The following is a 27,005-nucleotide window of genomic DNA, read 5'->3' on the forward strand; positions in this document are numbered from 1 at the left end:
TATCAGCTCCAGCCACCGGCCATAAATAACCACGGCGGATCCTGTTTGGGTTCCCCACTCTGCTCAGGGTATAAACATCCCTCTGCTATTGCTGGGATTAAGGCTCCCAGGTAGGGGAGGTGGGGTCCCCTTTTTTCCTTCCTCCCCATCCATCGTCTGAGGAAGGAAAAAAGGGCACACAGGGCACCCTGGCAGGGGTTGAACCCCATCCAACTGCACTCAGAGGATTTAAGCCCATTTTTCCTGGCTGTAAATGGTTTTTTCTTCCCCTTTTTTTCCTCTCCCCACCCCACATCGCATTTTTTTTTTCCATTTAAATTGCAGATAAGCTGCAAAAAGAATAATACTCAAAAAATGGGATTCTCCCTTGAATCCCCCTTGGCTGTGGGGTTGAAGCTGCCCCTCCCCACCATGGTCTGGATGATCCAGCTCTTTTTTTAATCTTTTTTTTTTCTTTTTTTTTCTTCTTTTTTCTTTTTTCTTCTTTTTCTTTATTGTTTTATTTTACTCTTTTTTCTTTTTTCTTGTTTTTTTTTTCTATTTTCTTTTTACTTTTTTCTTTTTTTCTTATTTTTTTCCTTTTCCCCTTTTTTCTATTTTTCTTCTTTTTTCTTTTTTATTTTTTTCTTTTTTTTCCTTTTTTCTTTTTTCTTCTTTTCTTCTTTTTTCTTCTTTCTTTTTTTTCTTTCTTTATTATTTATTTCTTTTTTCTTTTTTCTTTTTTTCTTCTTTTTTCTTGTTTCCTTTTTTCTTTTCTTCTTGTTTTCTTTTTTCCTGTTTTCTTTTTTGTTTTTTTTTCTTTTTTTTTTTTTGTTTTTTTTCTTCTTTTTCCTTTTTTCTTTTTCCTTTTTTTCTGTTTTCCTTTTATTTTTATTTCTTATTTTTATTTTTTTATTTTTATTTTTTTATCTTATCTTTATTTCTTATTTATTTCTTTTTTATTCTTTTCTTTTTCTTTTTCTTTTTTTCTTTTATTATTACCCCCATTTCTGACAATGCCAAAGCTTTCCTTTCATCCGGCTCCATCTCCTTCCATTTTTCTGCTCGTTCTGCTGCGGACTGGGGCTGGAGGCGGGGATCGCTCCAGCACGGCTCCTGAATTTGGTTTAAAATGCAAATCTTTCCTTTATTCCTTTTTTTTTTTTTTCTTTTTAATGGATTTCATCTGAAGGCGGCGGAGCTGCTGGAGCCCGGGGAGCGGGAGGGGAAGGGGCTGGGTGGGATGGGGAGGGGGCATCGCATTCCTCGCACATTTCCTGATGGAAATCGCCTCCTCCCGGATGCGTTTGAAGTCAGGTGATGCAGGAGGCAGCCCTGGGAGCCGCAGTGTGATTTTTATATCATTTTTATATCATTTTTATATCATTTTTATATCATTTTAATATCATTTTTGTATCATTTTTATATCATTTTTAATCCCCCTTCCCCCTCCTCGGCGATGCTGTGGGCAGCTCCTGCCTCCATCTCCCGCCTCCCTCGGGATGCGCTCGCCCGTCCTTCCTCCTCCTCCTCCTCCTCCTCCTCCTCCTCCTCCTCCTCCTCCTCCTCCTCCTCTGTCCCCCCCCACATCCTCGCTCTGTTTCTTTGTCTGGGTTTGGAGGCAGGTCCTGGATGATGGGAATTCCATCCCAGTGCCCGTGCTGGGGACCCTGGAGCTGTCACCTCTTGCTTGTCCCCAAAGAGGGACATTGGGAGATTGACATCTCCCCATCCCAGTGCAGGGATCCAGTGGCTCCCAATCCATGATTGTCCCTTGGGTGTCCCTTGGGTGTCCCTTGCCATGGAAATGTCCACGTGGGCAAAAATGGGAGAATTTGTGGAACAGGATGAGTGGGAAAGGGGCAGGGATGTGCTGGTGGGATTTGGGGGTGAGGAGAGGGTGCTGGGCCCATCCTTCCTGTCCCTCTGGAGTGTGACCAGGGGGATGACAGCCCTGCCTGTCCCTCTGGGGTGTGACAAGGGGGCTGGGGACCCTGGAGTTGTCACCTCTTGCTTGACATCCAAGGGGGACATTGGGATGGCATCTCCCCATCCCAGTGCAGGGATCCAGTGGCTCCTAATCCATGTCCCATGGGTGTCCCGTGGGTGTCCCTTGCCATGGGGAATATCCAGGTGGGCAAAAATGGGAGAATCTGGAATAGGACCAGTGGGAAAGAGCCAGGGATGTGCTGGTGGGATTTGGGAATGAGCAGAGGGTGGTGAGCTCATCCTGTCTGTCCCTCTGGGGTGTGACAGAGGGGCTGGGGACCTTGGAGTTGTCACCTCTTGGGAGCTGGGCTTGACCCCAAAGAGGGACATTGGGATGGCATCTCCATGGGGTACCCAGTGCAGGGATCCAGTGGCTCCCAATCCATGGGTGTCCCTTGCCATGGGGAGTGTCCAGGTGGGCAAAAATGGGAGGATTTGTGGAATAGGACCAGTGGGAAAGAGCCAGGGATGTGCTGGTGGGATGTGGGGATGAGGAGAGGGTGCTGGGCTCATCCCCCCTGTCCCTCTGGGGTGTGAAAGGGGAGCTGAGGACCCTGGAGTTGTCACCTCTTGCTTGACACCAAAGAGGGGACATTGGGATGGCATCTCCATGGGGTACCCAGTGCAGGGATCCAGTGGCTCCCAATCCATGTCCCATGGGTGTCCCTTGCCATGGGGAATATCCAGGTGGGCAAAAATGGGAGAATCTGGAATAGGATCAGTGGGAAAGAGCCAGGGATGTGCTGGTGGGATGTGGGGATGCATGAGCAGGGGGTCCATCCTGCCTGTCCCTCTGGGGTGTGAAAGGGGGGCGACAGCCCTGCCTGTACCCCAGGATGGGTCTGGGGCCAGGTGGGATCTTGCAGCTGCTTCCCACCAGCATCATCCCTTGGTCAGGGCTGGTGGAAATCAGGGATGGAAAACCAGAGAAGCACTGGAATGGTGGGGCTGAGGCGATGGTGGGGTTTGGTTCTGCTTGGATTTGTTGTTGTCTCCTTGAGGGGGTTCCAAAAAGGGGCAGAATCAGAGTGGACCCTGTCCAGGGCCCATCTGAGCCCCCACATCCAGAGCCTGTCCTAGAACTGCCATCCCAACAACCCTGGCACAGCAGAGCCAGGTTTTCCTTCTCCAAATAATTTTTTTTTTTTTTGTTTGAGGAAGGTGAATGCCTCGTGATTCCATAGTCCGACTGGAAGGGGAAAAAGTGGGGGAAAAACTGTATTTTAAAGTCAATATTTACTCAGCAATGGGCTGTCCCCATCCCCCAGCTCCACCACATACCTGTGGGAATGGCCTGGAGCCCTGAGGTCCTGGAAGCTCCAGAGCAGGGATCTGGTTTGAATCTTCCCCTTTCCGAGGGGGGCCGGATGGAAGAATGGCAAAAATGCATTTGAACTGTTTTGGGATGGTGTGCTTAAATGCAAAACAAACAGCTGAGCCTTTCCTTTTCCCATTCCCCCCTGGAAAAATGTGCCTCAGACCTGAGGGTTTGGTATTTTAAATGTCTCTATTACTTAGTTCAGCTTTTGGGAGGCGGAAAATTTGCTGGGTTTGGGGTTTGAGGATCAGCCTGGTGCTCCAGCAGCCCAGGGAACTCCAGGACCCTGGAAGTTCTAAAAACACAGAAAAAAGGGAACAAATCCTGTTTTTCTCTGTAGTTTGGGGACAAAGGTTGGATGATGTGGGGGAGAGAAATGAAGCCTCAAGTGGTTTTGGTGAGTTTTGTGATTGAGTTTGTGTCTTGGGTGACTCCAAAGCACCCTGGAAAAATGTGCCTCAGACCTGAGGGTTTGGTATTTTAAATGTCTCTATTACTTAGTTCAGCTTTTGGGAGGCGGAAAATTTGCTGGGTTTGGGGTTTGAGGATCAGCCTGGAGCTCCAGCAGCCCAGGGAACTCCAGGACCCTGGAAGTTCTGAAAACACAAAAAAACCCAGCACAAATCCTGGTTTGAAACACAAAAAAAGGGAACAAATCCTGTTTTTTTTCTGTAGTTTGGGGACAAAGGTTGGACGATGTGGGGGAGAGAAATGAAAGCCTCAAGAGGCTGATGTGGTTTTGGTGGATTTTGTGGTTGACTTTGTGTCTTGGGTGACTCCAAGGTTTTGTGTCACAAATTCCAAGCTGGGAAGGTCCCACAGGGGCTCAGCTCTGACTGGGAAAAGTGGCCATGAATTGAGACCCTTTAATTTCTCCACTTTTCCTTTTTTGCAACCTCCTTTGGGTGTATTTATTTCCCCACTGTCCCCTCATCTTTTGGCCCTTTTTTTGGGGGGTAGGCTCTCTTTTGAAATCCTTTTATTTCTCCACTTTTCCTCTCCCTTTTTTGACCACATTTTAGTTCAATTTTTTTCTCCTTTCAGACCCTCCTTTGGGTGTTTATTTTCCCCTCATCTTTTGGCCCTTTTTTGGGGTAGGGCCTTTTTTTGGGTTCCTCTTTAATTTCGTGCCTTTTTGGAGGCCTTTTTCTTATGTGCCTTTTTTGAGACCCTTTTATTTATCTACTTTTCCTGTCCCTTTTTATTTTTTTTTTGCCACATTTTCGTACAATTTCTTCTGCTTTCAGACCCTCCTTTGGGTGCATATATTTTCCCATCATCTTTTGGCCCTTTTTTTGGGGTAGGGCCTTTTTTGGGGGGACCTCTTTCATTTTGTGCCCTTTTGGGGGCCCTTTTCTTATGTGCCTTTTTTGAGACCCTTTTATTTCTCCACTTTTCCTGTCCCTTTTAATTTTTTTTTGGCCGCATTTTAATGCCATTCCTTCTCCTTTTGGATCCTCCTTTGGGTGCATTTATTTTCCCATCATCTTTTGGCCCTTTTTTTGGGGGTAAGGCCCTTTTTGAGACCCTTTTATTTCTCCACTTTTCCTGTCCCTTTTAATGTTTTTTTGGCCACATTTTAATGCCATTTTTTCTCTTTTTGGACCCTCCTTTAGGTGTGCTTATTTTCCCACCATCCCACTCATCATTTGGCCCTTTTTTTTTGTTTTGAGACCCTTTTATTTCTCCACTTTTCCCTATCCCTTTTAATTTTTTTGGCCACATTTTAGTGCCATTTTTTCTGCCTTTGGACCCTCCTTTGGGTGTGTTTATTTCCGCTTCATCTCTCACCTATTTTGACAAACTTCTGCTGCGTTTTTAGCGCAGTTTTGTCCCTTTCAAGTCCCCTTTTGAGCCGGGGTCTCTCTCCTCTGGCTGCCAAGGCAGGGACGTGTCCCTGCAGCTGCCCCAGCCCCGCTCTGAGCCGCCCATTGTGTGGGATGAAGGCTCCTTTATTCCCCATCCCCGCTGCTGAAGGGAGTTTTGGCTCTGGGAGAGGGATGCATGAACACAGACACCTTCTCTGATTGTCCACCTGGCACTGAGGGTGTTGTACCCGCTGGGAACGCGCTGTGCCAGGGCAGGGAGTGAGCGGGGAATGCTGAGGAGCCTCGGGAGTGATCGTCTTCCATCCTTTCCTTGCTCTGAGCTCTGGTTCCTGTGGCTCTTCCCGTGGTGGGAATGGTGGAGGGGATGAGTTTGGGTGGGTTTGGGTGCCCTGTGGTGGTGAGAAGCTCTCTGGGGTCATCCTGCATGGATCAGCTCCTGTCTGGAAGGGCAGGTGTGCTCAGCATGGTGTCAATGCTTGGTCCTGGAGCTGCGGATGCTCAGCATGGAGGTGCTGGTGCTCAGTGATGGCTCCTTCCAGCATCCCTGCTCCAGGAATGGTGTGGCCAGCAGGACCAGGAGGTCATTGTGCCCCTGAACTCAGCACTGGTGAGGTCACACCTGAGCCATGGTGGCCATGCCAGACCCATGTTGCTTCTGGCTCTTCCCATGCTTGGGAATGGATTTGGATGGATTTGGGTGCCCTGTGGTGGTGAGGAGCTCTCTGGGGTCATCCTGCATGGGTGGAAGGGCAGGTGTGCTCAGGATGGTGTCAGTGCTTGGTCCTGGAGCTGGGAATGCTCAGCATGGAGATCACGGCTCCTTCCAGCATCCCTGCTCCAGGAATGGTAGAAGGAGTCATCCAGCAAGACCAGGAGGTCATTGTGCCCCTGAACTCAGCACTGGTGAGGCTGCACCTGAGCTGTGGTGCCTCTGGTTCTTCCTGTGCTTGGGAATGGGTTTGGATGGATTTGGGTGCCCTGTGGTGGTGAGGAGCTCCCTGGAGTCATCCTGCATGGATCAGCTCCTGTCTGGAAGGGCAGGTGTCCTCAGGATGGTGTCACCTCAAGTGGTCTATCCACTTCTGGCCCCTCAGTTTGGGAAGGACGTTGAGATGCTTGAGGAGGTCCAGAGGAGGCAACGAGGCTGGAGAGGGGCTTGAGGGTTCCTCACAAACCCTGTGAGGAACCCTGAGGGAGCTGGGGGTGTTCAGCCTGGAGAAAAGGAGACTCAGAGATTTAGAAGCTCCTGTCTGGAAGGGCAGGTGTCCTCAGGATGGTGTCAGTGCTTGGAAGGACTCCCACGTGTTCCTGCCCTGGTCCTGGAGCTGGGGATGCTCAGCATGGAGGTGCTGGTGCTGAGTGATGGCTCTTCCAACCTGGTCATTCTGTGAATTCTGTGAATTTTGGGAATTCCCAGGGCAGAGGGAGGTGGTGGAGTCACCATCCCTGGGTGTGTTTAACAAACCTGGATGTGGCACTGGGTGCCAGGGTTTAGTTGAGGTGTTGGGGCTGGGTTGGACTTGATGATCTAAAGGTCTCTTCCAACCCAGTGATTCTGTGATTCTATCAATTCTGTGATTGCTGTCTCCAGTACAAAACAAGCTCCTGGTTTCCCATCCCACAAACAACCACTTGGCAATGGGTTCCCATGGATTTGCCCTCCTTTAGCTCTGCCTGCTCCTTTGGGAAGTGAAACCTGTGGGTTGCAGTGGCTGCCACAGCCACAGGTCACGCTGTGGCTGCTGCAGACCTGGGAGGATGAGGAGGAGCAGGAAATCCAAGAGAGTCTCAGCTCTTTGCTGTGGTTTTTCTTAATGAATCCTGTGGCTGGGAGATGGAGGTGTCAGATGAGCTCTGTGTGAAGAGAGGGTGGAAGGGCTGGATTTGGAGCAGAGGATCTTGTCCTTGAGCGTGATGGGAGGATGAGGAAAGGGGACAGGGAAGGTGGAGAGGAAGGCCAGGTTTTCTTAATGAATCCTGCCCTGGATGTGCCTGTGGCTGGGAGATGGAAGCTCTGTGATGAAGAGATGAGCTCTGTGTGAAGAGGGGGTGGAAGGGCTGGATTGGGAGCAGGGGATCCTGTCCCTGAGCTTGATGGGAGGATGGGGAAGGGTGGACAGGGAGGGTGGAGGGGAAGGCCAAGATTTCTTAATGAATAATGAATGATGAGACTCTTGGATGAGTCTGTGGCTGAGAGATGGAGGCATCAGATGAGCTCTGTGTGAAGAGGGGGTGGAAGGGCTGGATTTGGAGAAGAGAATCCTGTCCCTGAGCCTGGTGGGAGGAAAGGGAAAGGGGATAGGGAAGGTGGAGGAGAAGGCCAAGGGAAGGCCAAGTTTTCTTAATGAATCCTGCCCTGGGTGTGCCTGTGGCTGGAGATGGAGGAGTCAGATGAGCTCTGGTTAGGGTTAGGGTTTAGGGTTAGGGTTAGGCTCTGTGTGAAGAGGGGGTGGAAGGGCTGGATTTGGAGCAGAGGATCCTTTCCCTGAGCATGGTGGGAGGAAAGGAAAGGTGGACAGGCTTGGGAAGGTGGAGAGGAAGGCCAAGGATGCTTCATCCATTTTAATCTGTCCAGTCTCCATCTTGGCAGAGCCGAGCAGCAGCTCCCACGCCGCCGGTGAGGAAGGGAGGAAAGGAGGCAGGAGAAGCAGGTTGGCAGGAGGAGCCACACTCCCAGCACAGCAAACAGCATCAGGCAAAGCCCTGAGGGTTGTGACAGGGTGGGAAGTGTCCTCCCATCCTTCAGGGATGGGATGAGGATTAGGGACAGCATCATCCTCATCCTCTCCCATCTCAGGCTCCTGTGCTCCACAGGAGCAGCCCCCTGGCAGGAGGAGGATGCAGGCACAGATCACAGATCCCCCCCCTTTCCCGGGCTGAGCAGGAAGTGAAGTGGATCCTGGGAGAGGGGAATTTGGCAGGAGAGCAGGGATGCCACGAGATGAATGTTTTGGGAATTGCGTGTGTGGCTGCCTTTGCTGGAACAAGGGCTCACAGTTGTGTTGGGTTTGCAAGAGCTCCGGCCACCCCCAGGGCTGGGGCTGGACAGTGACCCCCCCCATGGTAGTGACAACCCCATGGCTGTGACCCCCATTTCAGTGCCCCCCCCCCCCAGGGCTGTGACCCCCCCCAATGGCTGTGACCCACCCCCAATGGCTGTGACCCCCCCCCCAATGGCAGTGACCCTCCCGTGGTTCAGTGACTCCCACTTCAGTGACCGACCCCATTATGGCCTCTCCTTTTGGGAGGGTGCAATGTCCCCCCTCATGGCAGTGATCCCCATGGCTGTGACTCCCATGGCAGTGACCCCCCCCATTTCAGTGACCCCTATTTCAGTGCCCCCCGTTTCAGTGACTCCCCATTGCAGCCTCTCCTTTTGAGAGGGTGCAATGTCCCCTCCCATTTCAGTGACCCCCATTTCAGCCCATGTTTGGGGGGTGCAATGACCCCTCCCATTTCAGTGACCCCCCCCGTGGATGTGACCCCCATTTCAGCCCATGTTTGGGGGGTGCAATGATCCCCCCCATTTCATTGCCCCCCATTTCAATGACCCCTGATTGCAGCCGATGTTTGGGGGTTGCAATGACCCCCCCCAAGGTACGGGCAGGAGCCTCTTCCCAGCCTTTCTCCCTCCCCAAACTCTGGATTTTGGCTTTTCCTGCTGTTTTTCCCTCTGTCCCTTTTCCCTGTCCCATGAGGAATGTGGGGTCAGCCTTCCCTGGGGTCCATCCATGGGATGGATGGATCCCCATCCCGCTGCTGTCCTCATGATTTAAAAAACTATTACTTTTTAATTTGTTCTCATTTGGCTTTTCTTGTTTTTTGCCCTGTTTTTTCTCTTGCCTAGCACAGAAAACGAAGCGCCTCTGGCTCCCAGGAGCTAATTCATCCAAGTTAAATGATCTTTAAAATCTGCGAGTGCATCACAGCGCCCGACTCCTGTTTTCTCCCGGTGTAATTAATGCTCCAGCTTAAATTTCCTCCTTTCCTTAGGGGCAAGCTTGATGGATCCGGTGCCGGGCTCAAACTTCTGCCAAGCCATAGGAAAGAAATCATCCCCTCAAAAAAAAAAAAACAACAAAAACCAATCTTGGCCTTTAATTGAAATTTGATTTTTTTTTTTGAAACAACTTGTCCTTGGGAAGAAAACTGATGTTGTTTATTATCCTTATTTCTTTTTTTTTCATCCAGCACCGAAGACTTGTAGCCCCAAACAGTTTGCATGCAAAGATCAGATCACGTGCATATCTAAGGGCTGGCGCTGTGACGGGGAGAAGGATTGTCCCGATGGCTCGGATGAATCTCCCGAGATATGTATGTATGCCTTCCTCTTCCTCTTCCTCTTCCTCTTCCTCTTCCTCTTCCTCTTCCTCTTCCTCTTCCTCTTCCTCTTCCTCTTCCTCTTCCTCTTCCTCTTCCTCTGGGTTTGTTCCATCTCTCCATGGGTGTTACAGGACCCCAGGCAGACATTGCACAATGTTCTACCTCAGCTTGCCTTGCAGCCCCTTGGGTGGGAGGTGTCCATTCCGTCCATCCGTCCATCCGTCCATCCATCCCTCCCTCATCCATCCATCCATCCATCCATCCATCCATCCATCCATCCATCCCTCATCCATCCATCCATCCATCCATCCATCCATCCATCCATCCATCCATCTGTCCGTCCATCCATCCATCCATCCATCCATCCATGCATCCATCCATCCCTCATCCATCCATCCATCCATCCATCCATCCATCCATCCATCCATCCATCCATCCATTCCTCATCCATCCATCCATCCATCCATCCATCCATCCATCCATCCATCTCTCCGTCCATCCGTCCGTCCATCTGTCCGTCCATGGCTCCATCCCACCCTCCTGGGAAGAGAGGATCACTCATTATTTTTGTTCCCATCAAAATGGACGTGCACCAGGAAGGAAGAGTCAGCAGCAGTGTCACCCTCATCCTCAGCACCTTGGCATTCCTGGGCACTGGGAATGAGGGAAGGAGATCCCTGGAAGTCCCGGGGAGCAGCTGGCCAGGGGACATGGCTGTCCCAGATGGGGTTTGGGATTGGGATGCTGGGTTGGGCTCACTGGTGGGCTCAGCTCTGGAGGTGCTCCCTCAGATGGAGTGGTGGAGTCTCTCTGGGAGGAAACAGAACTGGGATGGGTTATGTGAAGTGTGGGGTGGGAATTGGGAGATGTCTGCAAGGGGGTCACAGCTGTGGTGACACCAAGGATGGTGGCTGTGCCAGTCCTGCTGTGCCTGGAGTTCTGCTGTGGCCAGGCTGGAGCAAAGAACCACCTGTCCCCATGTCCCACATGGACACAGCCACCACAGAACCCAGCCGAATCTCCTTGTCCCCCATCCCAGCTCTCCCACCCAGATCCCCACTTCATTCTCCCACCCAGATTCCCACTTCACGCTCTGGATGGGGTGGTGGAGTCTCTCTGGGAGGAAACCATGGGTTAGGTGAGGTGTGGGGTGGGAATTGGGGGTGTCTGCAGCTGTGGTGACACCAAGGATGGCAGCTACACCAGTCCCTCTGTGTTGGGATCTCTGCTCTGGCCAGGCTGGAGCAAAGAACCACCCGTCCCCATGTCCCACATGGACAGAGCCACCACAGAACCCAGCAGAATCTCCTTGTCCCCCATCCAGATTCCCCCTTCTCGCTGTGCTTGGCAGAGCCATCTCCTCCAGAGCAGCTCCTGGTTTGTTTATTCCTTAAGGCAAAAATGATGCAAGGGCCCCTCCGTGGGAGGGATGGGGGGCTGGGATGGGCTGCCTGCCTCCAGTCAATCAGCAGCCCTGGAAAATTACAGCAGGAGGACTCAGAGGCTGGAAGAAATCCGTCCTGATTGTTGTGTTCTGCTCACTGTGTGCATCTGTGCTCCATCCACGGGGACAGGTGACGGCAGCACGGACCCCTTGGATGCTCTTCCCTCTCCATCTTCTTCCTCTCTTCCCTGGGAGCAGCCTCTGGTGATGTGGATGAACCCTCTGTGAGAAGGTCATGGATGTTGGAGGACTCTTGGGTTTGGTTCAAGCCCCCTGAGGGTTCATCCCTGAAGGACACAGGACCCCTGATGCCCCTGTGCCCTCCTGGCACTTCAGGATGGGGAATTTGGAGCATCTGTGAGACACAGACCAAAGCCTGGCATCTCTGTCCTCACCACCATATCTGTGACCGAGTCTTGGATTTGGTCCAAGCCCCCTGAGGGCTCATCCTTGGAGGACACGGGACCCCTGATGCCCCTGTGCCCCTTGGAACATCCTTGGCACTTCCAGGATGGGGAATTTGGAGCCTCTGTGAGACACAGACCACAGCCTGGCATCTCCTCTCTCCTCACCATGTGTGGGACTGACTCTGTGTGTTTTGTCACCACCACAGACCCCAAACTCTGGTATCTCTCACTTCTTCAGGAGCAGTTCCATCCCCAGCTGATCTCTGGAGGGGCTGCACGTTCCTCAGTGGCTCTGCCCACCTCCCCCAATTCCCACTTCTAGACACTGTGAGGGTGTCAGGGCAATGCTGGGCCCCCCAGGACATGGAGATTGGGGTGCCAGGGCACATCTGTGTGCCCAGGGCATGAGTGGAGCCTCCCTGCTCCTGCCCAGGCTCATTCCCAACCTGTCAGCCCCTTTTATCTCCAGGATTGCCAGGCCAGCTTTTCTCACACCACTTCCAGCAGCCTCTCATCTCCCTTATCTCCCTGGCAAGGAGAAAAATGACTTTTATTACTCTCATTTTTTACTTTTATTACTCATTTAATCTGTGTTTGAGCCGGGCTGTGAGCGCTGCTCCTGCTCAGGCTCTGGAGCCCGGCGCTGTTCGCGTTCTCCTGTTGGAGCTCTTGAAATTCTGTCAGGCACGTGCCAGCTTTTCCTCCCTGGGGAATCCTTCAGGTATTCCATGGTTTTGCTCAGGTCCCTTTTCCTTTGAAGTATTCCACGGTTTTGCTCAGGTCCCTTTTCCTTTGAAGTATTCCATGGTTTTGCTCAGGTCCCTTTCTTGCTTGTTTGGTGTGAGTGGCTCACACACATTTCTTGCACCATCAGATTTTTGCTCCACAAAGCTTTCCTGAGACTTGGACAGGAGCCTCCATCCTGTTGGAGATCAAAGATGAGGGGCTCTGAGGGAGGAATTTGTTGTGCCTGCTTGGTCCATCCATTGATCTGAGGGTTCAGGATGCCTTGGATCCCTGCTGGATCTGCTCTTGGCATGGTCCTGATGAGCTCTGAAGTGACCCAGAGGCACCACCAGGACCCTCAGTGCTTCCATCCCTGTCCATCCTGATGGCACAAGTGTGACCATCCCACCCCTGCTCCTCCAGCTCTTCCCTCATTGTATTTTCCACCCCATCTGCATCACCCTGGGCTGTTGCCAAATCAACTGCAGCAGGAGGAAGAATTGCTTTTTTTTTCTCTCCTTTTTTATTTTTTCCTGAGTGGTTTTTTGAGGTTAAACATTCCTATCTAATTCAGCTCCTTGGGGTGTACCACAAGCTTGTCACATGGAATAAATTGGCTCATTTATTAGCACCAACACGGTGAAAAGCAAACAAAGTGGCTTGTGGATTAATCCTGGCCCTGTTTGGGATAAGTGCTTTGATCCAGGCTCTTTGCAGGGAATAATGGACACGGCAGAGCAGTTCTGACTGATGAATTGGGCTCTTCACTCCAGCCCCTCCATTCTTCTGGTCCATATATTGATGTTACTTAATTAACCCATAATTTGCAATTACTGTGGGCCTAACCCTCTGCTAAAAAATAAATCTGTGCAGTAAGAAATTCTCCCAGGAATCATCTGCTGGGTGCTCTGGGACTGGGAAACAGGGGAAGGTCAAATCCCTGCTGGCTGTGACAGAGCCTGAACATCCTGAGGATCCCATTACCCCAGTGCCAGGCCAGTTTGCTCACTGGGATCATACTGGGATGTGTTTGAGTCTCAGAGGAGAGATTTGGCATCTAGAACCTGTTAAATTGTTAAATTCCCATTTTCCAGGCATCTCTTGAGCTGGAATTGGTGTCACTGCTCAGGATGGACAGAGGCTGGGATGGATTGAGGATCCTGCTCAGTTTGGGGAGAAAGGGATCACAAATCCTGGGTTTTGTGGTCCTCTTCCCACAGCCCCCTGTGCTGCCAAGGGCTTTTATCCCCTCCTTTAGCCCAGGGATCATGGTAGAATCACACCCAGTGTCCCTCAGAGGTGTGGGATGATGATGTACCCTGGGATGTGTTTGAGTCTCAGGGCAGAGATCTGGCATCTAGAACCTGTTAAATTGTTAAATTCCCATTTTTCATTCATCCCTTGAGCTGGAATGGGGGTCACTGCCCAGGATGGACAGAGGAAAGTTTTGGCTGGGATGGATTGAGGATCCTGCTCAGTTTGAGGGGGAAAAGTGTCACAAATCCTGGGTTTTGTGGTTCCCTTCCCACAGCCCCCTGTGCTCCCAAGGGCTTTTCTCCCCTCCTTTAGCCCAGGGATCATGGTGGGATCACACCCAGTGTCCCTCAGAGGTGTGGGATGAGGATGTACCCTGGAGGATCACCCCAGTGCCAGGCCAGTTTGCTTACTGGGAGCATACTGGGATGTGTTAGAGACTCAGTGCATGTAGAACCTGTTAAATTGTTAAATTCCCATTTTCCAGGCACCCCTTGAGCTGGAATGGGGGTCACTGCCCAGGATGGACAGAGGGAAGTTTTGGCTGGGATGGATTGAGGATCCTGCTCAGTTTGGGGGGGGAAAGTGTCACAAACTCCTTCCCACAGCCCCCTCTGTTTCCAAGGGCTTTTATCCCCTCCTTTAGCCCAGGGATCACCCCCAGTGTCCCTCAGAGATGTGATGTGAGGATGTACCAGCACACAGAGCTCTGTGTGTGGTGTCACACTCCTCTCCAAGGAGAGCTGGAGCTTATTTAGGGCAAACTCTGCTCTTGGAGCTCCTGGTGAAGGTGACTGGGCTGAAATGGGACCATGCCTGGACACTTTGTGTGCTGTGGAAATAGCACCAAAATAACTCTGTGGATCCCCTCTTCTCACTGCTTTTGGGGGCCCCGGGGGGGATCCACAGAGCTGTTTCTGCCAGCCCTGCTGAGGGGAGGGTGAGGAGGCACAAGCAGCCCCTGGAAAATGGGATTTCAGTGTTTTGGCTGGGCAGAGATGTGTTGGTAGTTCAGCCCTGAAATGTGGATTTGGGGCAGGGACAGGGGTCAGGATTTGCAGGGCTCGTTGTCACCCCTGCAGCCACCTCCAGCTTGGACACTGCAGGAGCTTTTCCTGGGGTTTCAGGCCGTTCCTGGATTTATGGTGTGTTTGTTGTTTGTCTCCATGCCTTGCTTCTTTTCAGAGGAGCTTAAAAATAAAACCTGCCCTTCTTTGTAATTTTTCCAGTTAATAATGAAGATTAAATCTCCTTGTGCTGGGCTCAGAGGGGCCCCCACATGCCACAGTTTTGGAACAAGCAGAGAGTTGGCACCCAGGGAGCCACAATCCCTGTGCTGACCCCTGCGCCCTTCGGTGCCCTTGCAGGTCCCCAGAGCAAAGTGTCACGGTGCCAGCCCAACGAGCACAACTGCCTGGGCACAGAGCTGTGCATCCACATGAGCAAACTCTGCAACGGCCTCCACGACTGCTTCGACGGCTCCGACGAGGGCCCGCACTGCAGGGGTAGGTTTGGGGGGCACAGGAATGGGGGGGTCCGCAATGGGGTACCCCATAACAGGGGAGGAGTTTTGGGATGGGGTTCCTGTTTTGGGATGAGGTTCCTGTTTTTTTCCTCTTAAATGTGAGCCCCACCACACTCAGCTGTCATGGTTTGATGCTGGCTCAATAGCAATGCAGCCATAAAAATATATTTTTCTCAAATGACGGCTGTGAGATGTGACCAAGTTTGGGCGTAACAAGGTCCCATGAAAGGGGGGCTAACCCCTGAGCTACTCCCCAACAGGGTGGGAGTTCCTGTTTTGGGATGAGGTTCCTGTTTTCTCCTTTGGAGTGTGAGCCCCACCACACTCAGCTCAGCACAGTCTGTCATGGTTTGATGCTGGCTCAATAGCAATGCATCCATGAAAATATATTTTTCTCAAATGAGGGCTGTGAGATGTGACCAGAAACAGAGGTTTGGGGGGGTCCCAGGAAATGGGGGCTGTCCCAATGAGGGAGGATTGATGCGGTTCCTGTTTTCTCCTCTTAAATGTGAGCCCCACCACATTCAGCTGTCACGGTTTGATGCTGTCTCAATACCAGTGCACCCATGAAAATCTATTTTCTCAAGTGACTGCTGTGAGATGTGACCAGGTTTGGGGGTCCCACAATCCCAGGAAAAGGGGGGCTGCCCCTTGGGGTACTCCCCAACAGGGTAGGAGTTCCTGTTTTAGGATGAGGTTCCTGTTTTCTCCTCTTAAATGTGAGCCCCACCACACTCAGGTTTGATGCTGGCTCAATAGCAATGCAGCCATAAAAATCTGTTTTTCTCAAATGAGTGCTGTGAGATAATCCTAAATCTAACCCTAACCTTAACCCTAGTCCTAAATTTAACCCTAATCCTAACCCAACCAGAAACAGAGGTTTGGGGGTCCCACAGTCCCAGGAAAGGGGGGCTGTCCCCAGGGATAATCCCCAACAGGGTAGGAGTTCCTGTTTTAGCATGAGGTTCCTGTTTTCTCCTCTTGAGTGTGAGCCCCACCACACTCAGCACAGTCTGTCATGGTTTGATGCTGGTGCAATACCAATGTACCCATGAAAATATATTTTTTCTCAAATGAGTGCTGTGAGATAACCCTAACCCTAACCCAAGCAGAAACAGAGGTTTGAGGGTCCCAGGAATGGGGGGCTGCCCCAACAGGGTAAGAGTGATGAGGTTCCTGTTTTCTCCTCTTAAATGTGAGCTCCAAAACACTCAGTTCAGCACAATCTGTCATGGTTTGATGCTGATGCAATACCTGTGCACCCATGAAAATCTATTTTTCTCAAATAAGTGCTGTGAGAGAACCCTAAATCTAACCCTAACCCAACCAGAAGCAGAGGTTTGGGTGTCCCAGGAATGGAGGGCTGCCCCAACAGAATAGGAATGATGAGGTTCCTGTTTTCTCCTGTTGAATTTCAACCCCACCACACTCAGCTCAGCACAGCCACAGATCCAGAGATTATCCAGAGCCGCTTGGAAGTGAATGCCCATCATTCCTGAGCCTGCAGCCATGAAATAGCTGCATTGTCTCCTGGGCTTAAAAGCTCCAGCCCTGGGGTTCTGGTCCAGATAAGAGGTACCACTGTGGGGTTTTTTTCCCCTAATTTCCAGGAGCTTTGTCCCCTGCTCCTGGCCTGTCCCCGTGGCTAATCCTGCTGGAAAACTCCCTAAAACAGCGTGCTGCTGTGCAGATTAATTGCTCAGAAATGTGTGTCCTGGCCTGACCTTGTGTTCCAGAGCCTCTGTGCTCCCCAACCCTTCTATTCCTGCCCTGGGGAGCTCCTGTGCTGCTCCACCAAGACCCCTGACCCCAAAGGGCTGCTCCCTGTTGGGACCCAGCTCCTTTCCACTGCCTGGATCCCATGGGAGCAGCTCCTGCAGCTGTGCTTGAGCTGAGAATGAATATTTCTCGTTGCTGAAGTGGGATCTGATTTGTCTGAGCCATGTGAGCTGTGCTGGGGCAGCTGCTCAGGGCTTTGGGCACCTGGTGCTCGCAGGTTTGGGCACGCTGGGGCTGCCAGCCCTCGGTGGGGCTTGAGCTGGGTGCTGAGTGCCCCCCTGCCCGTGGCTGGTGCCACCCCAGGGAGGCATTTCCTGCATTTCCTGCATTTCCTGGCAGCTGCTTGCGAGTCCCAGCCTGCCACTGCCCCAGGTGTGGGCAGGTGAGCTGTCACCTCGAGCTGTGACCCCAAGTAATCACCCCGAGCTGTCACCTTGACCTGTCACCACAAGTGAAAACCTTGAGCCGTCACCCCAAGCCATCACCCCAAGCCGTCACCCCAAGCTGTCACCCCAAGCAATCACCTCGAGCTGTCACCTTGACCTGTCACCCCAAGTGATCCCTTTGAGCTGTCATCCTGAGACATCACCCCAAGCTGTCACCCTGAGCTGTCACCTTGAGCTGTCATCTCGAGCTGTGACCCCAAGTGATCACCTTGAGCTGTCACCCCAAAACATGACCTCAAGCCATCACCCCAAGCTGTCACCCCGAGCTGTCACTTTGACCTGTCACCCTAAGTGATCACCTTGAGCTGTCATCCCGAGACATCACTCCAAGCCATCATCCCAAGCTGTTACCCCAAGCCATCACCCCGAGCTGTCACCTCAAGCTGTCACCCTGGGTTGTCACCCCAAGTCATCACTGCAAGCCATCACCCCAAGTGTCACCTCAAGCTGTCACCTCAAGCTGTCACCCCAAGTGATCACCTTGAGCTGTCACCTTGAGCTGTCACCCCAAGCCATCACCCCAAGCTATCACCCCAAACAATCATCTCGAGCTGTCACCCCAAGCAATCACCCCAAGCTGTGACCTCAAGCTGTCACCTCGAGCTGTCACCCCGAAACATGACCCCAAGCCATCACCCCAAGCTGTCACCCCAAGTGATCACCTTGAGCTGTCACCTTGAGCTGTCACCTCGAGCTGTCACCCCAAGCAATCACCTCGAGCTGTCACCCCGAGACATCACCCCAAGTGATCACCCTGAGCTGTCACCTTGACCTGTCACCCCAAGCCATCACCCCAAGCTGTGACCCTGAGCCAGACCCCAACCCCTGCTCCCTGTTAGGTGTTCCTGATTGGGTTAGGTAATCCTGATGGGATTAGGTTGTTCCTGATGGGGTCTGGTGATCCTGATGGGGTTGGGGCGTTCCTGATGGGGTTTGATGATCCTGCTCACCCAACCCTTGATCTTTGGTGTCCATCCCGGGTGAAATCCTCTCTCTTCCATCCCTGTAGAACAACTGGCCAACTGCTCAGCCCTGGGCTGCCAGCACCACTGTGCCCCAATGTTGTTGGGTGGGAGAAATGTGAAATTTCCCAGCAAATCCTGATGGGGTCTGGTGATCCTGATGGGTTGGGGTGTTCCTGATGGGCTCTGGTGATCCTGCTCACCCAACCCTTGATCTTTGGTGTCCATCCTGGGTGAAATCCTCTCTCTTCCATCCCTGTAGAACAACTGGCCAACTGCTCAGCCCTGGGCTGCCAGCACCACTGTGCCCCAACGCTGTCCGGCCCCGTGTGCTACTGCAACCACTCCTTCCAGCTGGCTGAGGACAGGAGGAGCTGCAGAGGTGGGGCTGGGCTGGGCAGAGCCCCTCAGTCCCTGCTGGGCATGGTGGCTCTTTGGGGATGGGGCAATGTCACTGCTGGGAGCAGCGCTGGGGCTTGGCTGGGTGGGAAAGGGGATGGGGAGAGCTTGGGGCAGGCAAGTGGGATGGGATTGATGGGATGGGATGGGATGGGATGGGATGGGATGGGATGGGATGGGATGGGATGGGATTTATGGGATTTATGGGATTTATGGGATTTATGGGATTTATGGGATCCATGGGATGAGATTGATGGGATGGGATCCATGGGATGGGATCCATGGGATGGGGTGGGATCCATGGGATGGGATGGGATGGGATGAGATGGGATGAGATGGGATAGGATTGATGGATGGGATGGGATGGGATGGGATGGGATGGGATGGGATGGGATGGGATGGGATGGGATGGGATGAGATGGGATGAGATGGGATGAGATGGGATGAGATGGGATAGGATTGATGGATGGGATGGGATGGGATGAGGTGGGATCCATGGGATAGGATGGGATGGGATTGATGGGATGGGATGGGATGGGATGGGATGAGGTGGGATCCATGGGATAGGATGGGATTGATGGGATGGATTTATGGGATTGGATTTATGGGATGGGATGAGATTTATGGGATGGCATTAATGGGATCAGATGGGATCCATGGGATAGGATGGGATGGGATTTGTGGGATGGGATTTATGGAATGGGATGGGATCCATGGGATGGGATTCCGTGGCAGGCTACTGTGAGGGTCCCTTTGGCTCAGGCATCACCCCCTCCTCTCCAGCTCCACCTTGGAGAAACTGTGGAGCTTCATTTCCTCTTCAAGCAGCAAAGGAGGGTTTTTTCTGGTCAAAACCTTGGGTTTTTTCCTGGTCCAAACCTTGTTTTTTTTCCTGTCTCTCCCAGACTTTGATGAATGCACCGTGTATGGGACCTGCAGCCAGACATGCACCAACACAGAGGGCTCCTACACCTGCAGCTGTGTCGAGGGCTATCTCCTGCAGCCAGACAACAGATCCTGCAAGGCCAAGAACGGTGAGAACCTCAGCAGGGAGAACTTCAGGTGGTGCTTCAGGGCAGCTCTGCACACCACAACCCTCTGAATTCTCCACATTGGGTTCTTCCCTGGGGTTACATCCACAGGACTGAGCTGTGCCCTGACCCTGCTGTCCCCTCCTTGTCCCCAGAGCCCGTGGATCGCCCTCCTGTGCTGCTCATTGCCAACTCCCAGAACATCCTGGCCACGTACCTGAGCGGGGCCCCCGTGCCCAACATCACCCCCACCAGCGCCAAGCAGACCACGGCCATGGACTTCAACTACGTGGAGGACACGGTCTGCTGGGTCCACGTGGGTGACAGCGCCTCCCAGACCATCCTCAAGTGTGCCAAGATCCCCAACCTGAAGGGCTTTGTGGAGGAAAGGTCCATCAACATCTCCCTGAGCCTGCACCGTGAGTGTCTGTTCCTTGTTCTGCTCCCCCGTCCCCAATTCCCAGGCTAAGGTGGGTGGAACTTGGAAGGAACTTCCCACAGGTCATTCCCTTTCCTTTTTTATTATTTCTATCAAATTTAGTAATTTCTTGGTGTGCAGATAAGAGGAGAAGTGATACAGGGAGGAGTGGAGCAAGTTTTGGGATGACAGCTCTTGCTTCCTTTGGTCCCACCCCATAAAAACGACCAAATCCCACCCCAAAAAGTGACCAAGAGCAAACTCCCAACCCAGAGGTGCCTCTGTGGGTGCCACTAAGTCGTGGTGTGAGGTGGCTGGTGGCATTTCCTTCTGCTGGTGGAACGAGTGTGGTCACAGCTCCATGTCCAGTTTGGGTTTGCTGGTTAGGATGGGAGGGAGAGTGACTGGTTGGGATTTTGGTGCTCTCTGAGGAGTCCCTGTGGGCTTCCAGCACCTTCCATGAATGCACAGAGCAGTGAGTGCCACAGCTGGGATGTGGGACACCATTCCTGTCATTGCTTTTATCCTTTGCCCGAATAATTTGGGGTGGAATTGGGGGATCTGGAGCTTGCAGTGGGTCTCTGTCAGGTTTTTGCTTCTCCTGGGGGTGTCCTTTGCCTCCTGAAAATGGGGAGGCTTCCAGGGGGAAGAGGGATCCCCTTACCTCACCCACTGGGCTGTTGGGTGGGCAAATTGGGATGGAACAGATTTCTGCAAAGTAGTGAAGGTCCTGGGTGGATCTCAGAGCTGAGAGGGATTCTCTGCTGTGGGCAGTGGGATTTGAGCTGGGATCCTGGGGGTCCTGGGGATCCTGGGAGTCCTGGGGGTCCTGGGAGTTCTGGGGGTCCTGGGGATCCTGAGGGTCCCCAGGGAAACTGGGGGTTCTGGGGATCCTGAGGATCTTTTGGATCCTGAGGATCCTGGGGATCCTGGGGGCTCTGGAGGTCCTGTGGATGCTGGGGACTCTGGGGATCCTGGGGGATCCTGAGGGTTCTGAGAGTCCCAGGGGTCCTTGAGGTTCTGGAGGTCCCAGGAGTTCAGGGGGTCCTGGGGGGTCCTGGAGGTCCTGAGGGTCCTGAGGACCCTGGGAGTCCTGGGGATTCTGGGGGTCCTGGAGATTCTGGGGGTCTTGGGACTCCTGAGGATCCTGGGAATCCTGGGGGTCCTGAGGATCTTTTGGATCCTGGGTGTCCTGGGGGTCCTGGGGATCTTGAGGGTCCTGGGGATCCTGGGGGCTCTGGGAATCCTGGGGATGATGGGGGTCCTGGGAGTCCCAGGAGTCCTGGGGGTTCTGGAGGTCCTGGGGATCCTGGGGATCCTCGAGGTTCTGGGGGTCCTGGGGGTTCTGCAAGCCCTGAGGATCCTGGGGGTCCCAGGAGTCCTGGGGGTCTTGGAGGTCTTGGGATCCTGGGGGTCCCTGGGGTCCTGTGAGTTCTGGGGGTTCTGGAGATCTTGGGGATCCTGGGGATCCTGGGGGTCCCAGGAGTCCTGGAGGTTCTGGGGGTCCTGGGAGACTGGGGGTGCTGAGGATCCTGGATGTCCTGGGGGTTCTCAGGGTCCTGAGGATCCTGGGGGTCCTGGGGGTTCTGGAGATCCTGGAAGTCCTGAAGATCCTGGGGGTCCTGGGCATCCAGGAGGTTCTGGGGATCCTGAGGGTCCTGAGGATCTTTTGGATCCTGGGGGTTCTGGGGATCCTGAGGGTCCCAGGAGTCCTGAGGATCCTGGGGATCCTGGAGGTCCTGAGGGACCTGGGGGTCCTGAGTGTTCTGATGATCCTGTGGCCCCTGGGGTTCTCAGGGTCCTGGAGGTCCCAGGAGTCCTGGGGGTCCTGAGGGTCTTGGGGGTCCTGAGGATCCTGGGGGTTCTGGGGTTTCTGGGAATCCTGGGGGTCCTGGAGATCCTGGGGGTCCCGGCTCTGTGTGTGGCAGGGCAAGGCAGGCTGTGGCCACTGCCGAGGGTGTGTGTGCACAGTTAATTCCAGCTCACCCTGTGTATTTTTAGGGCTGGGTGTATTTTTAGGGTGAGGCCTCACCCTTTGCTCTCCCCAGGCCGTAGATAACGTGGAGTTGAGCAGGACAGGGCTCAGCTTCCTGCTTCCCTCCTGGGATTTTGGGGTTTCCCTGGGATTTTAGGGGTTTCATTGGGATTTTAGGGGTTTCCTTGGGATTTTTGGGGTGTCCCTGGGATTTTGGGGTGTCCCTGGAATTTAGGGGGTCTCTTTAGGCGCCTCTGGTTCATCACAAAGGAAGTGAGGAGTGAATTCCCCCAATGTCACTGGTGTGGGGATGAGGAGATAATGTCACTCTCCTGCAGGACACTGCGAATCCAATTAGTGCTTTCCCTCTTTATTTCCTTCTTTATGGCATTATCTGCTCCCCGCAGGAACGGGGACCTCCCTGGTGCCTGCTGCTAATGGGGTTTGAGCTGCAAACCCCTCTGATGGGGGGAGATTGATGCTGAGGGGCTGCAGAGCAGCAGGGGGACACCCTGGGATGAGGCTCCCCTGCCTCCCTGTCCTGCAGAGATTTCTGTCACTTGTGCCACGGGAGATGTGTTAAACGAGGGCTGTTAACAGCCCTTGGCACGACCCGGTGTCCTCAGAGCTTTATTGTTCCCCTCGGTCTTTACACTCCCGAAGCTTTTTGCTCTCCTCAGGGCTTCCTGCAGCGCCTCCCCCTCGGCTCCCACCTCGCTGCCCGTGGATATTTGTCACAGGCACTGATTTTCTCACTTGATCTGAGCTGGCTGCTTCCCTGCCCCCAGGTCTTTTTTCTGGGATACACTAAAAAAATCAGAGGCTGGTGAATCCTTCCATCCACTTATCTTACAAAAAATTCCTGTTTTGTGTTGGAATTTTCTGTTACAAAAATTGCTATTTTGTGCTGGAATTGGATAATTTCTCTCCACCATCAGTCTGAGTGGGCTGGGGGGGCTTTGACCACCTCGGGGCTGCTTCCCTACCCCCAGGTCTTTTTTTGGGGACACTCTAAAAAATCAGAGGCTGGTGAATCCTTCCATCCATTTTTCTTACAAAAAATTTCTGTTTTGAGTTGGAATTGGATCATTTTTCTCCACCATCAGTTGGGCTGGGGGGCTCTGGCCACCTCGGGGCTGCTTCCCTGCCCCCAGGTCTTTTTTCTAAAAATCAGAGGCTGGTGAGGCTTTCCATCCATTTCTCTTACAAAAATTCCCATTTTGTGTTGGAATTGGATCATTTCTCTCCACCATTAGCTGGTTGAGGGGGCTCTGGCCCACTCAGGGCTGGTTTCCTACCCTCAGGTGCTTTTCTGGGATACACTAAAAAATCAGAGGCCGGTGAATCCTTCCATCCATTTATCTTACAAAAATTCCTGTTTCTTCTTGGAATTGGATCATTTCCACCCTCAGTTGGGCTGGGGGGTTCTGGCCACCCCCAGGTCTTTTTCTGGGGACACACTAAAAAATCAGAGCCTGCTGAAGCTTTCTATCCATTTCTGTTACAAAAATTCCTGTTTTGAGTTGGAATTGGATCATTTTTCTCCACCGTCAGTTGGGCTGGGGGGCACTGGCCACTCCCAGGTCTTTTTTCAGGGACACACTAAAAAATCAGAGCCTGGTGAAGCTTTCCATCCATTTCTCTTACAAAAATTTCTGGTTTTTGCTGGAATTTGATAATTTTCTTTACCATCAGTCACCTCAGGGCTTGGTGGCAATGGCCAGCACAGGTGGGATCATGTGGGGAGGGGTCCAGCCCGTCCCCATCTCCACAGGGACCATCCTGGGTGCTCAGTGTCCCTCAGTGCTCACCCCCATGATGAGAATGAGGCATGAGAAGGGCTTGTCCTTCCTGCCAGCACTGAATTGCAACAAGAGGAACTTTTCTTATCCTTCCTCCCTTCCTGCTGTCCCTCTCCTCCTCTCCCTGTGACAATCCTGCAGTGTTCCATGCCTGGCAGGCTCAAGGACAGAGGCTCAGGCTGCACCAGGATGGCACAGGGGGGTTCATCTGAACCCCTAAACCCCTTTGGGATGGGGCAGGGGACACTTGGGGACCTGTCACAGCTCCCCCTGGACCCTCAGTGCTCCGTGGCAGCTCCTTGACCTCCGGGGACTTTGTGATCCCGTGGGATTTCTCAAGCAGATTCCAACCTCCACGTGTTCCCCCAGACAATGTCCTTGTTTGTTTGCACTTGGGCTTCCAAGGAATTTCTGAGCCAAACGGAGCACTAAAAAATAATAATTAAAATCTGTTGCTGCTGCTTCTCGTGTCATGGCCAGAACTCTCTGCTCCCCCAGATCTCCAAGCTTATCCTGCTGGCCTTGTCCTCCAATCCTGGGGTTGTTTTATAGGGATCGCATCCTTGAGCAATCCTGGCAGGGAAGCAGCTGTGCTGGGGGATTTGTGCTTCCTTCTATGAGATTCATGTCCCCAGAGGTGACACCAGGAGGTGGGGACACCTCTTAGGACTGTCCTTGTGATGCCACCTTTGGCTGGCAACAGGCCAGGGCTGTGCTGGTCACCTCTGAGTCCCCATGGTGGCATTGGCAGAGGTGTTAAATCCCTGGGGGATTTGTGCCTCCTTCCATCAGATTCGTGTCCCCAGAGGTGACACCAGGAGATGGGGACACCTCTCAGGACTGTCCTTGGGATGCCACCTTTGGCTGGCAGCAGGCCAGGGCTGTGCTGTCACCTCTGGGTCCCCTTGGCAGTGGTGACAGAGGTGTTAAATCCCTGTCTCCGGTGCTCTGTGATCGGGTGACACTCAGGGCAAGGCAGGAGCCCTTTGCTTGCACTGTGGAAAAATACTGGGGAACACGTGCCAGGAGTGAGAGCTCTGGGCTTGTCCCTGGCTCTTGGGGTGGCTGCCCTGTCCCTGCCCTTCCCCTCCCCTTATCCTGCTCTTTCGGTTTCTTTTCCCCCTTTTTCTTTTTCCCCTTTTCTGTGCTCTTTTTGCATGGTCAGAACTGGGAGGGTCTGATCAGCAGCTGAGCTTGGTGATGCCAGGGAATGCAGTGATTGTGCCTGGAGCTGGCACTGCCCCATCCCAGGTCTGGTGCTGCTCCTTCCCAGTCCCAGTGCCACCCCCCCAGTCCCAGTGCCACCCTCCCAGTCCCATCTCTGCCCCCCCAGTCCCAGTGCCACCCCCCTCAGTCCCAGTGCCACCCTCCCAGTCCCAGTGCCACCCTCCCAGTCCCAGTGCCACCCTCCCAGTCCCATCTCTGCCCTCCCAGTCCCAGTGCCACCCTCCCAGTCCCAGTGCCACCCTCCCAGTCCCATCTCTGCCCTCCCAGTCCCATCTCTGCCCTCCCAGTCCCATCTCTGCCCTCCCAGTCCCAGTGCCACCCTCCCAGTCCCAGCTCTGCTCCTTCCCAGTCCCAAACTGCTGTCCTGTCCCAAAACTGCTCCTTCCCAGTCCCAGTGCCACTCTCCCAGTTCTCCCAGTCCAGCTCTGCTCCTTCCCAGTCCCAGCTCTGTTCTCCCAGTCTCTTTCCCAGTCCCAGCACTGCTTTCCCAGTCCCAGCTCTGCTCCTTCCCAGTCCAACACTCCTCTCCCAGTCCAGCTCTGCTCTTTCCCAGTCCAGCACTGCTTTCCCAGTTCCAGCACTGCTTTACCAGTCCCATCTCTGTTCTCCCAGTTCATCACTGGTTTCCCAGTCCAGCACTGCTCTCCCACTCCCAGCTCTGATCTTTCCCAGTCCATCACTGGTTTCCCAGTCCCAGCACTGTTCTCCCAGTCCAGCTCTGTTCCTCTCCCAGTCCAGCACTGCTCCTTCCCAGTCCCAGCAATGTTTCCCAGTCCCAGCTCTGCTCCTTTCCAGTCTCAGCATGGTTCTGCCAGCCCAACACTGCTCCTTCCCAGTCCCAGCACTGGTTTCCCAGTCCAGCACTGTTCTCCCACTCCAGCTCTGCTCCTTCCCAGTCCCAGTGCCACTCTCCCAGTCCAGCACTGGTTTCCCAGTCCCAGCTCTGTTCTCCCAGTCCAGCTTTGCTCTCCCAGTCCCAGCACTGGTTTCCCAGTCCAGCTCTGCTCCTTCCCAGTAGGAGCAGGCACCAATTCTGCAGGAATTTCCCTCAGCAGGCTCCTTGCAGGGCTGCTGGGGAAAGGCTGCAGAGGTGCCACGATTTATTATTTCTCAATTTAAGCTTTGTTGTTTTCCTTTCTAAAACAAACCCCCGGGAAGGCGTTTGAAATATCAGGACATTTGATCCTGAGTGCATTCTAAACCCCAAACACCAACAATCTGGCCAGCATTAAAATCCCTTCCTGGGCAGCATCAATCCCAAGCTGCCCAGTTCTGGGGGTGTTTTCATTGACTCCATTTCAGTGTCACTGGGAATGGGCTGTCCCCGTGCCAGCAGGCAGGGAGAGGAGCTGGGACAGATTGATTTCAGGGCCTGCAGAGGAATCCAAGTACATTTCTTCCCCCACTTTGCATGGAAAGCTATTTTTCTTCCTTGCTGCCTCATCCTGGCCAAGAAAGAGGCTCCGACGTGAACTCACTTGGCAGGAGAGGGGGATGATTGGTAACTTCATCTCGTGGCTCCTTTCTGTTGGTTTCTTTTCTTCTTTTTTAACTGTTTGTGGCTGTTCTTGGTGCAGTGAGGAAGGAAAGTGGGAGATGGGGGAGAGCAGGGGATGGGAGAGAAGGGGATAAATGGGGCAGGGGGTAAATGGGAGCAGGACATGGAGGGGAGAAGGGATAGGGGAGCAGGGGTTAGGGGAGAGAAGGGGATAAATGGGAGCAGAAGATAAATGGGAGGACATGGAGGGGAGCAGGGGATAAATGGGAGCAGGGGATAGATAGGAACAGGATATGGTGAGGAGAAGGGATAGGGGAGAGCAGGGGATGGGGGCAATCAGGAGATGGGGGAGAGCAGAGGATAAATGGGAGCAAAGGATAAATGGGAAAAAGGAATAAATGGGAGAAGGACATGAAGGGGAGCAGGGGATGGAGGAAATCAGGGGATGGGGGAAATTAGGGAATAGGAGAGACCAGGGGATAAATGGGAGCAGGACATGGAGGGGAGAAGGGGATGGGGGAAATCAGGAGATAGGGGGGAGCAACAATAAATGGGAGCAGGGGATGAATGGGAGCAAGGGTAAAATGAGAACAGGACATGAAGGGGAGAAGGGGATAGGGGAGCACAGGATAAATGGGAGTGAGGGAAAAATGGGAGCAGGATATGGAGGGGAA

General features: G+C 53.1%; 1 protein-coding gene across 4 annotated transcripts in view; it reads left to right on the forward strand.

The window, feature by feature from the left end:
- Nucleotides 1-27,005, forward strand: part of LRP1 (LDL receptor related protein 1) — a 123,042-nt gene that overhangs the window by 10,683 nt on the left and 85,354 nt on the right. For all 4 annotated transcript variants that reach the window (XM_059491168.1, XM_059491171.1, XM_059491169.1 and 1 more), the window contains exons 2-6: nucleotides 9,307-9,429; nucleotides 14,637-14,774; nucleotides 18,244-18,363; nucleotides 19,286-19,414; nucleotides 19,567-19,830. In XM_059491168.1, the coding sequence (XP_059347151.1) occupies nucleotides 9,307-9,429; nucleotides 14,637-14,774; nucleotides 18,244-18,363; nucleotides 19,286-19,414; nucleotides 19,567-19,830 (774 nt within the window). The remainder of the gene's footprint in view (nucleotides 1-9,306; nucleotides 9,430-14,636; nucleotides 14,775-18,243; nucleotides 18,364-19,285; nucleotides 19,415-19,566; nucleotides 19,831-27,005) is intronic.

The sequence above is a fragment of the Ammospiza nelsoni genome, chromosome 32, assembly GCF_027579445.1.
Source record: "Ammospiza nelsoni isolate bAmmNel1 chromosome 32, bAmmNel1.pri, whole genome shotgun sequence".
NCBI classification, from domain to species: domain Eukaryota; kingdom Metazoa; phylum Chordata; class Aves; order Passeriformes; family Passerellidae; genus Ammospiza; species Ammospiza nelsoni.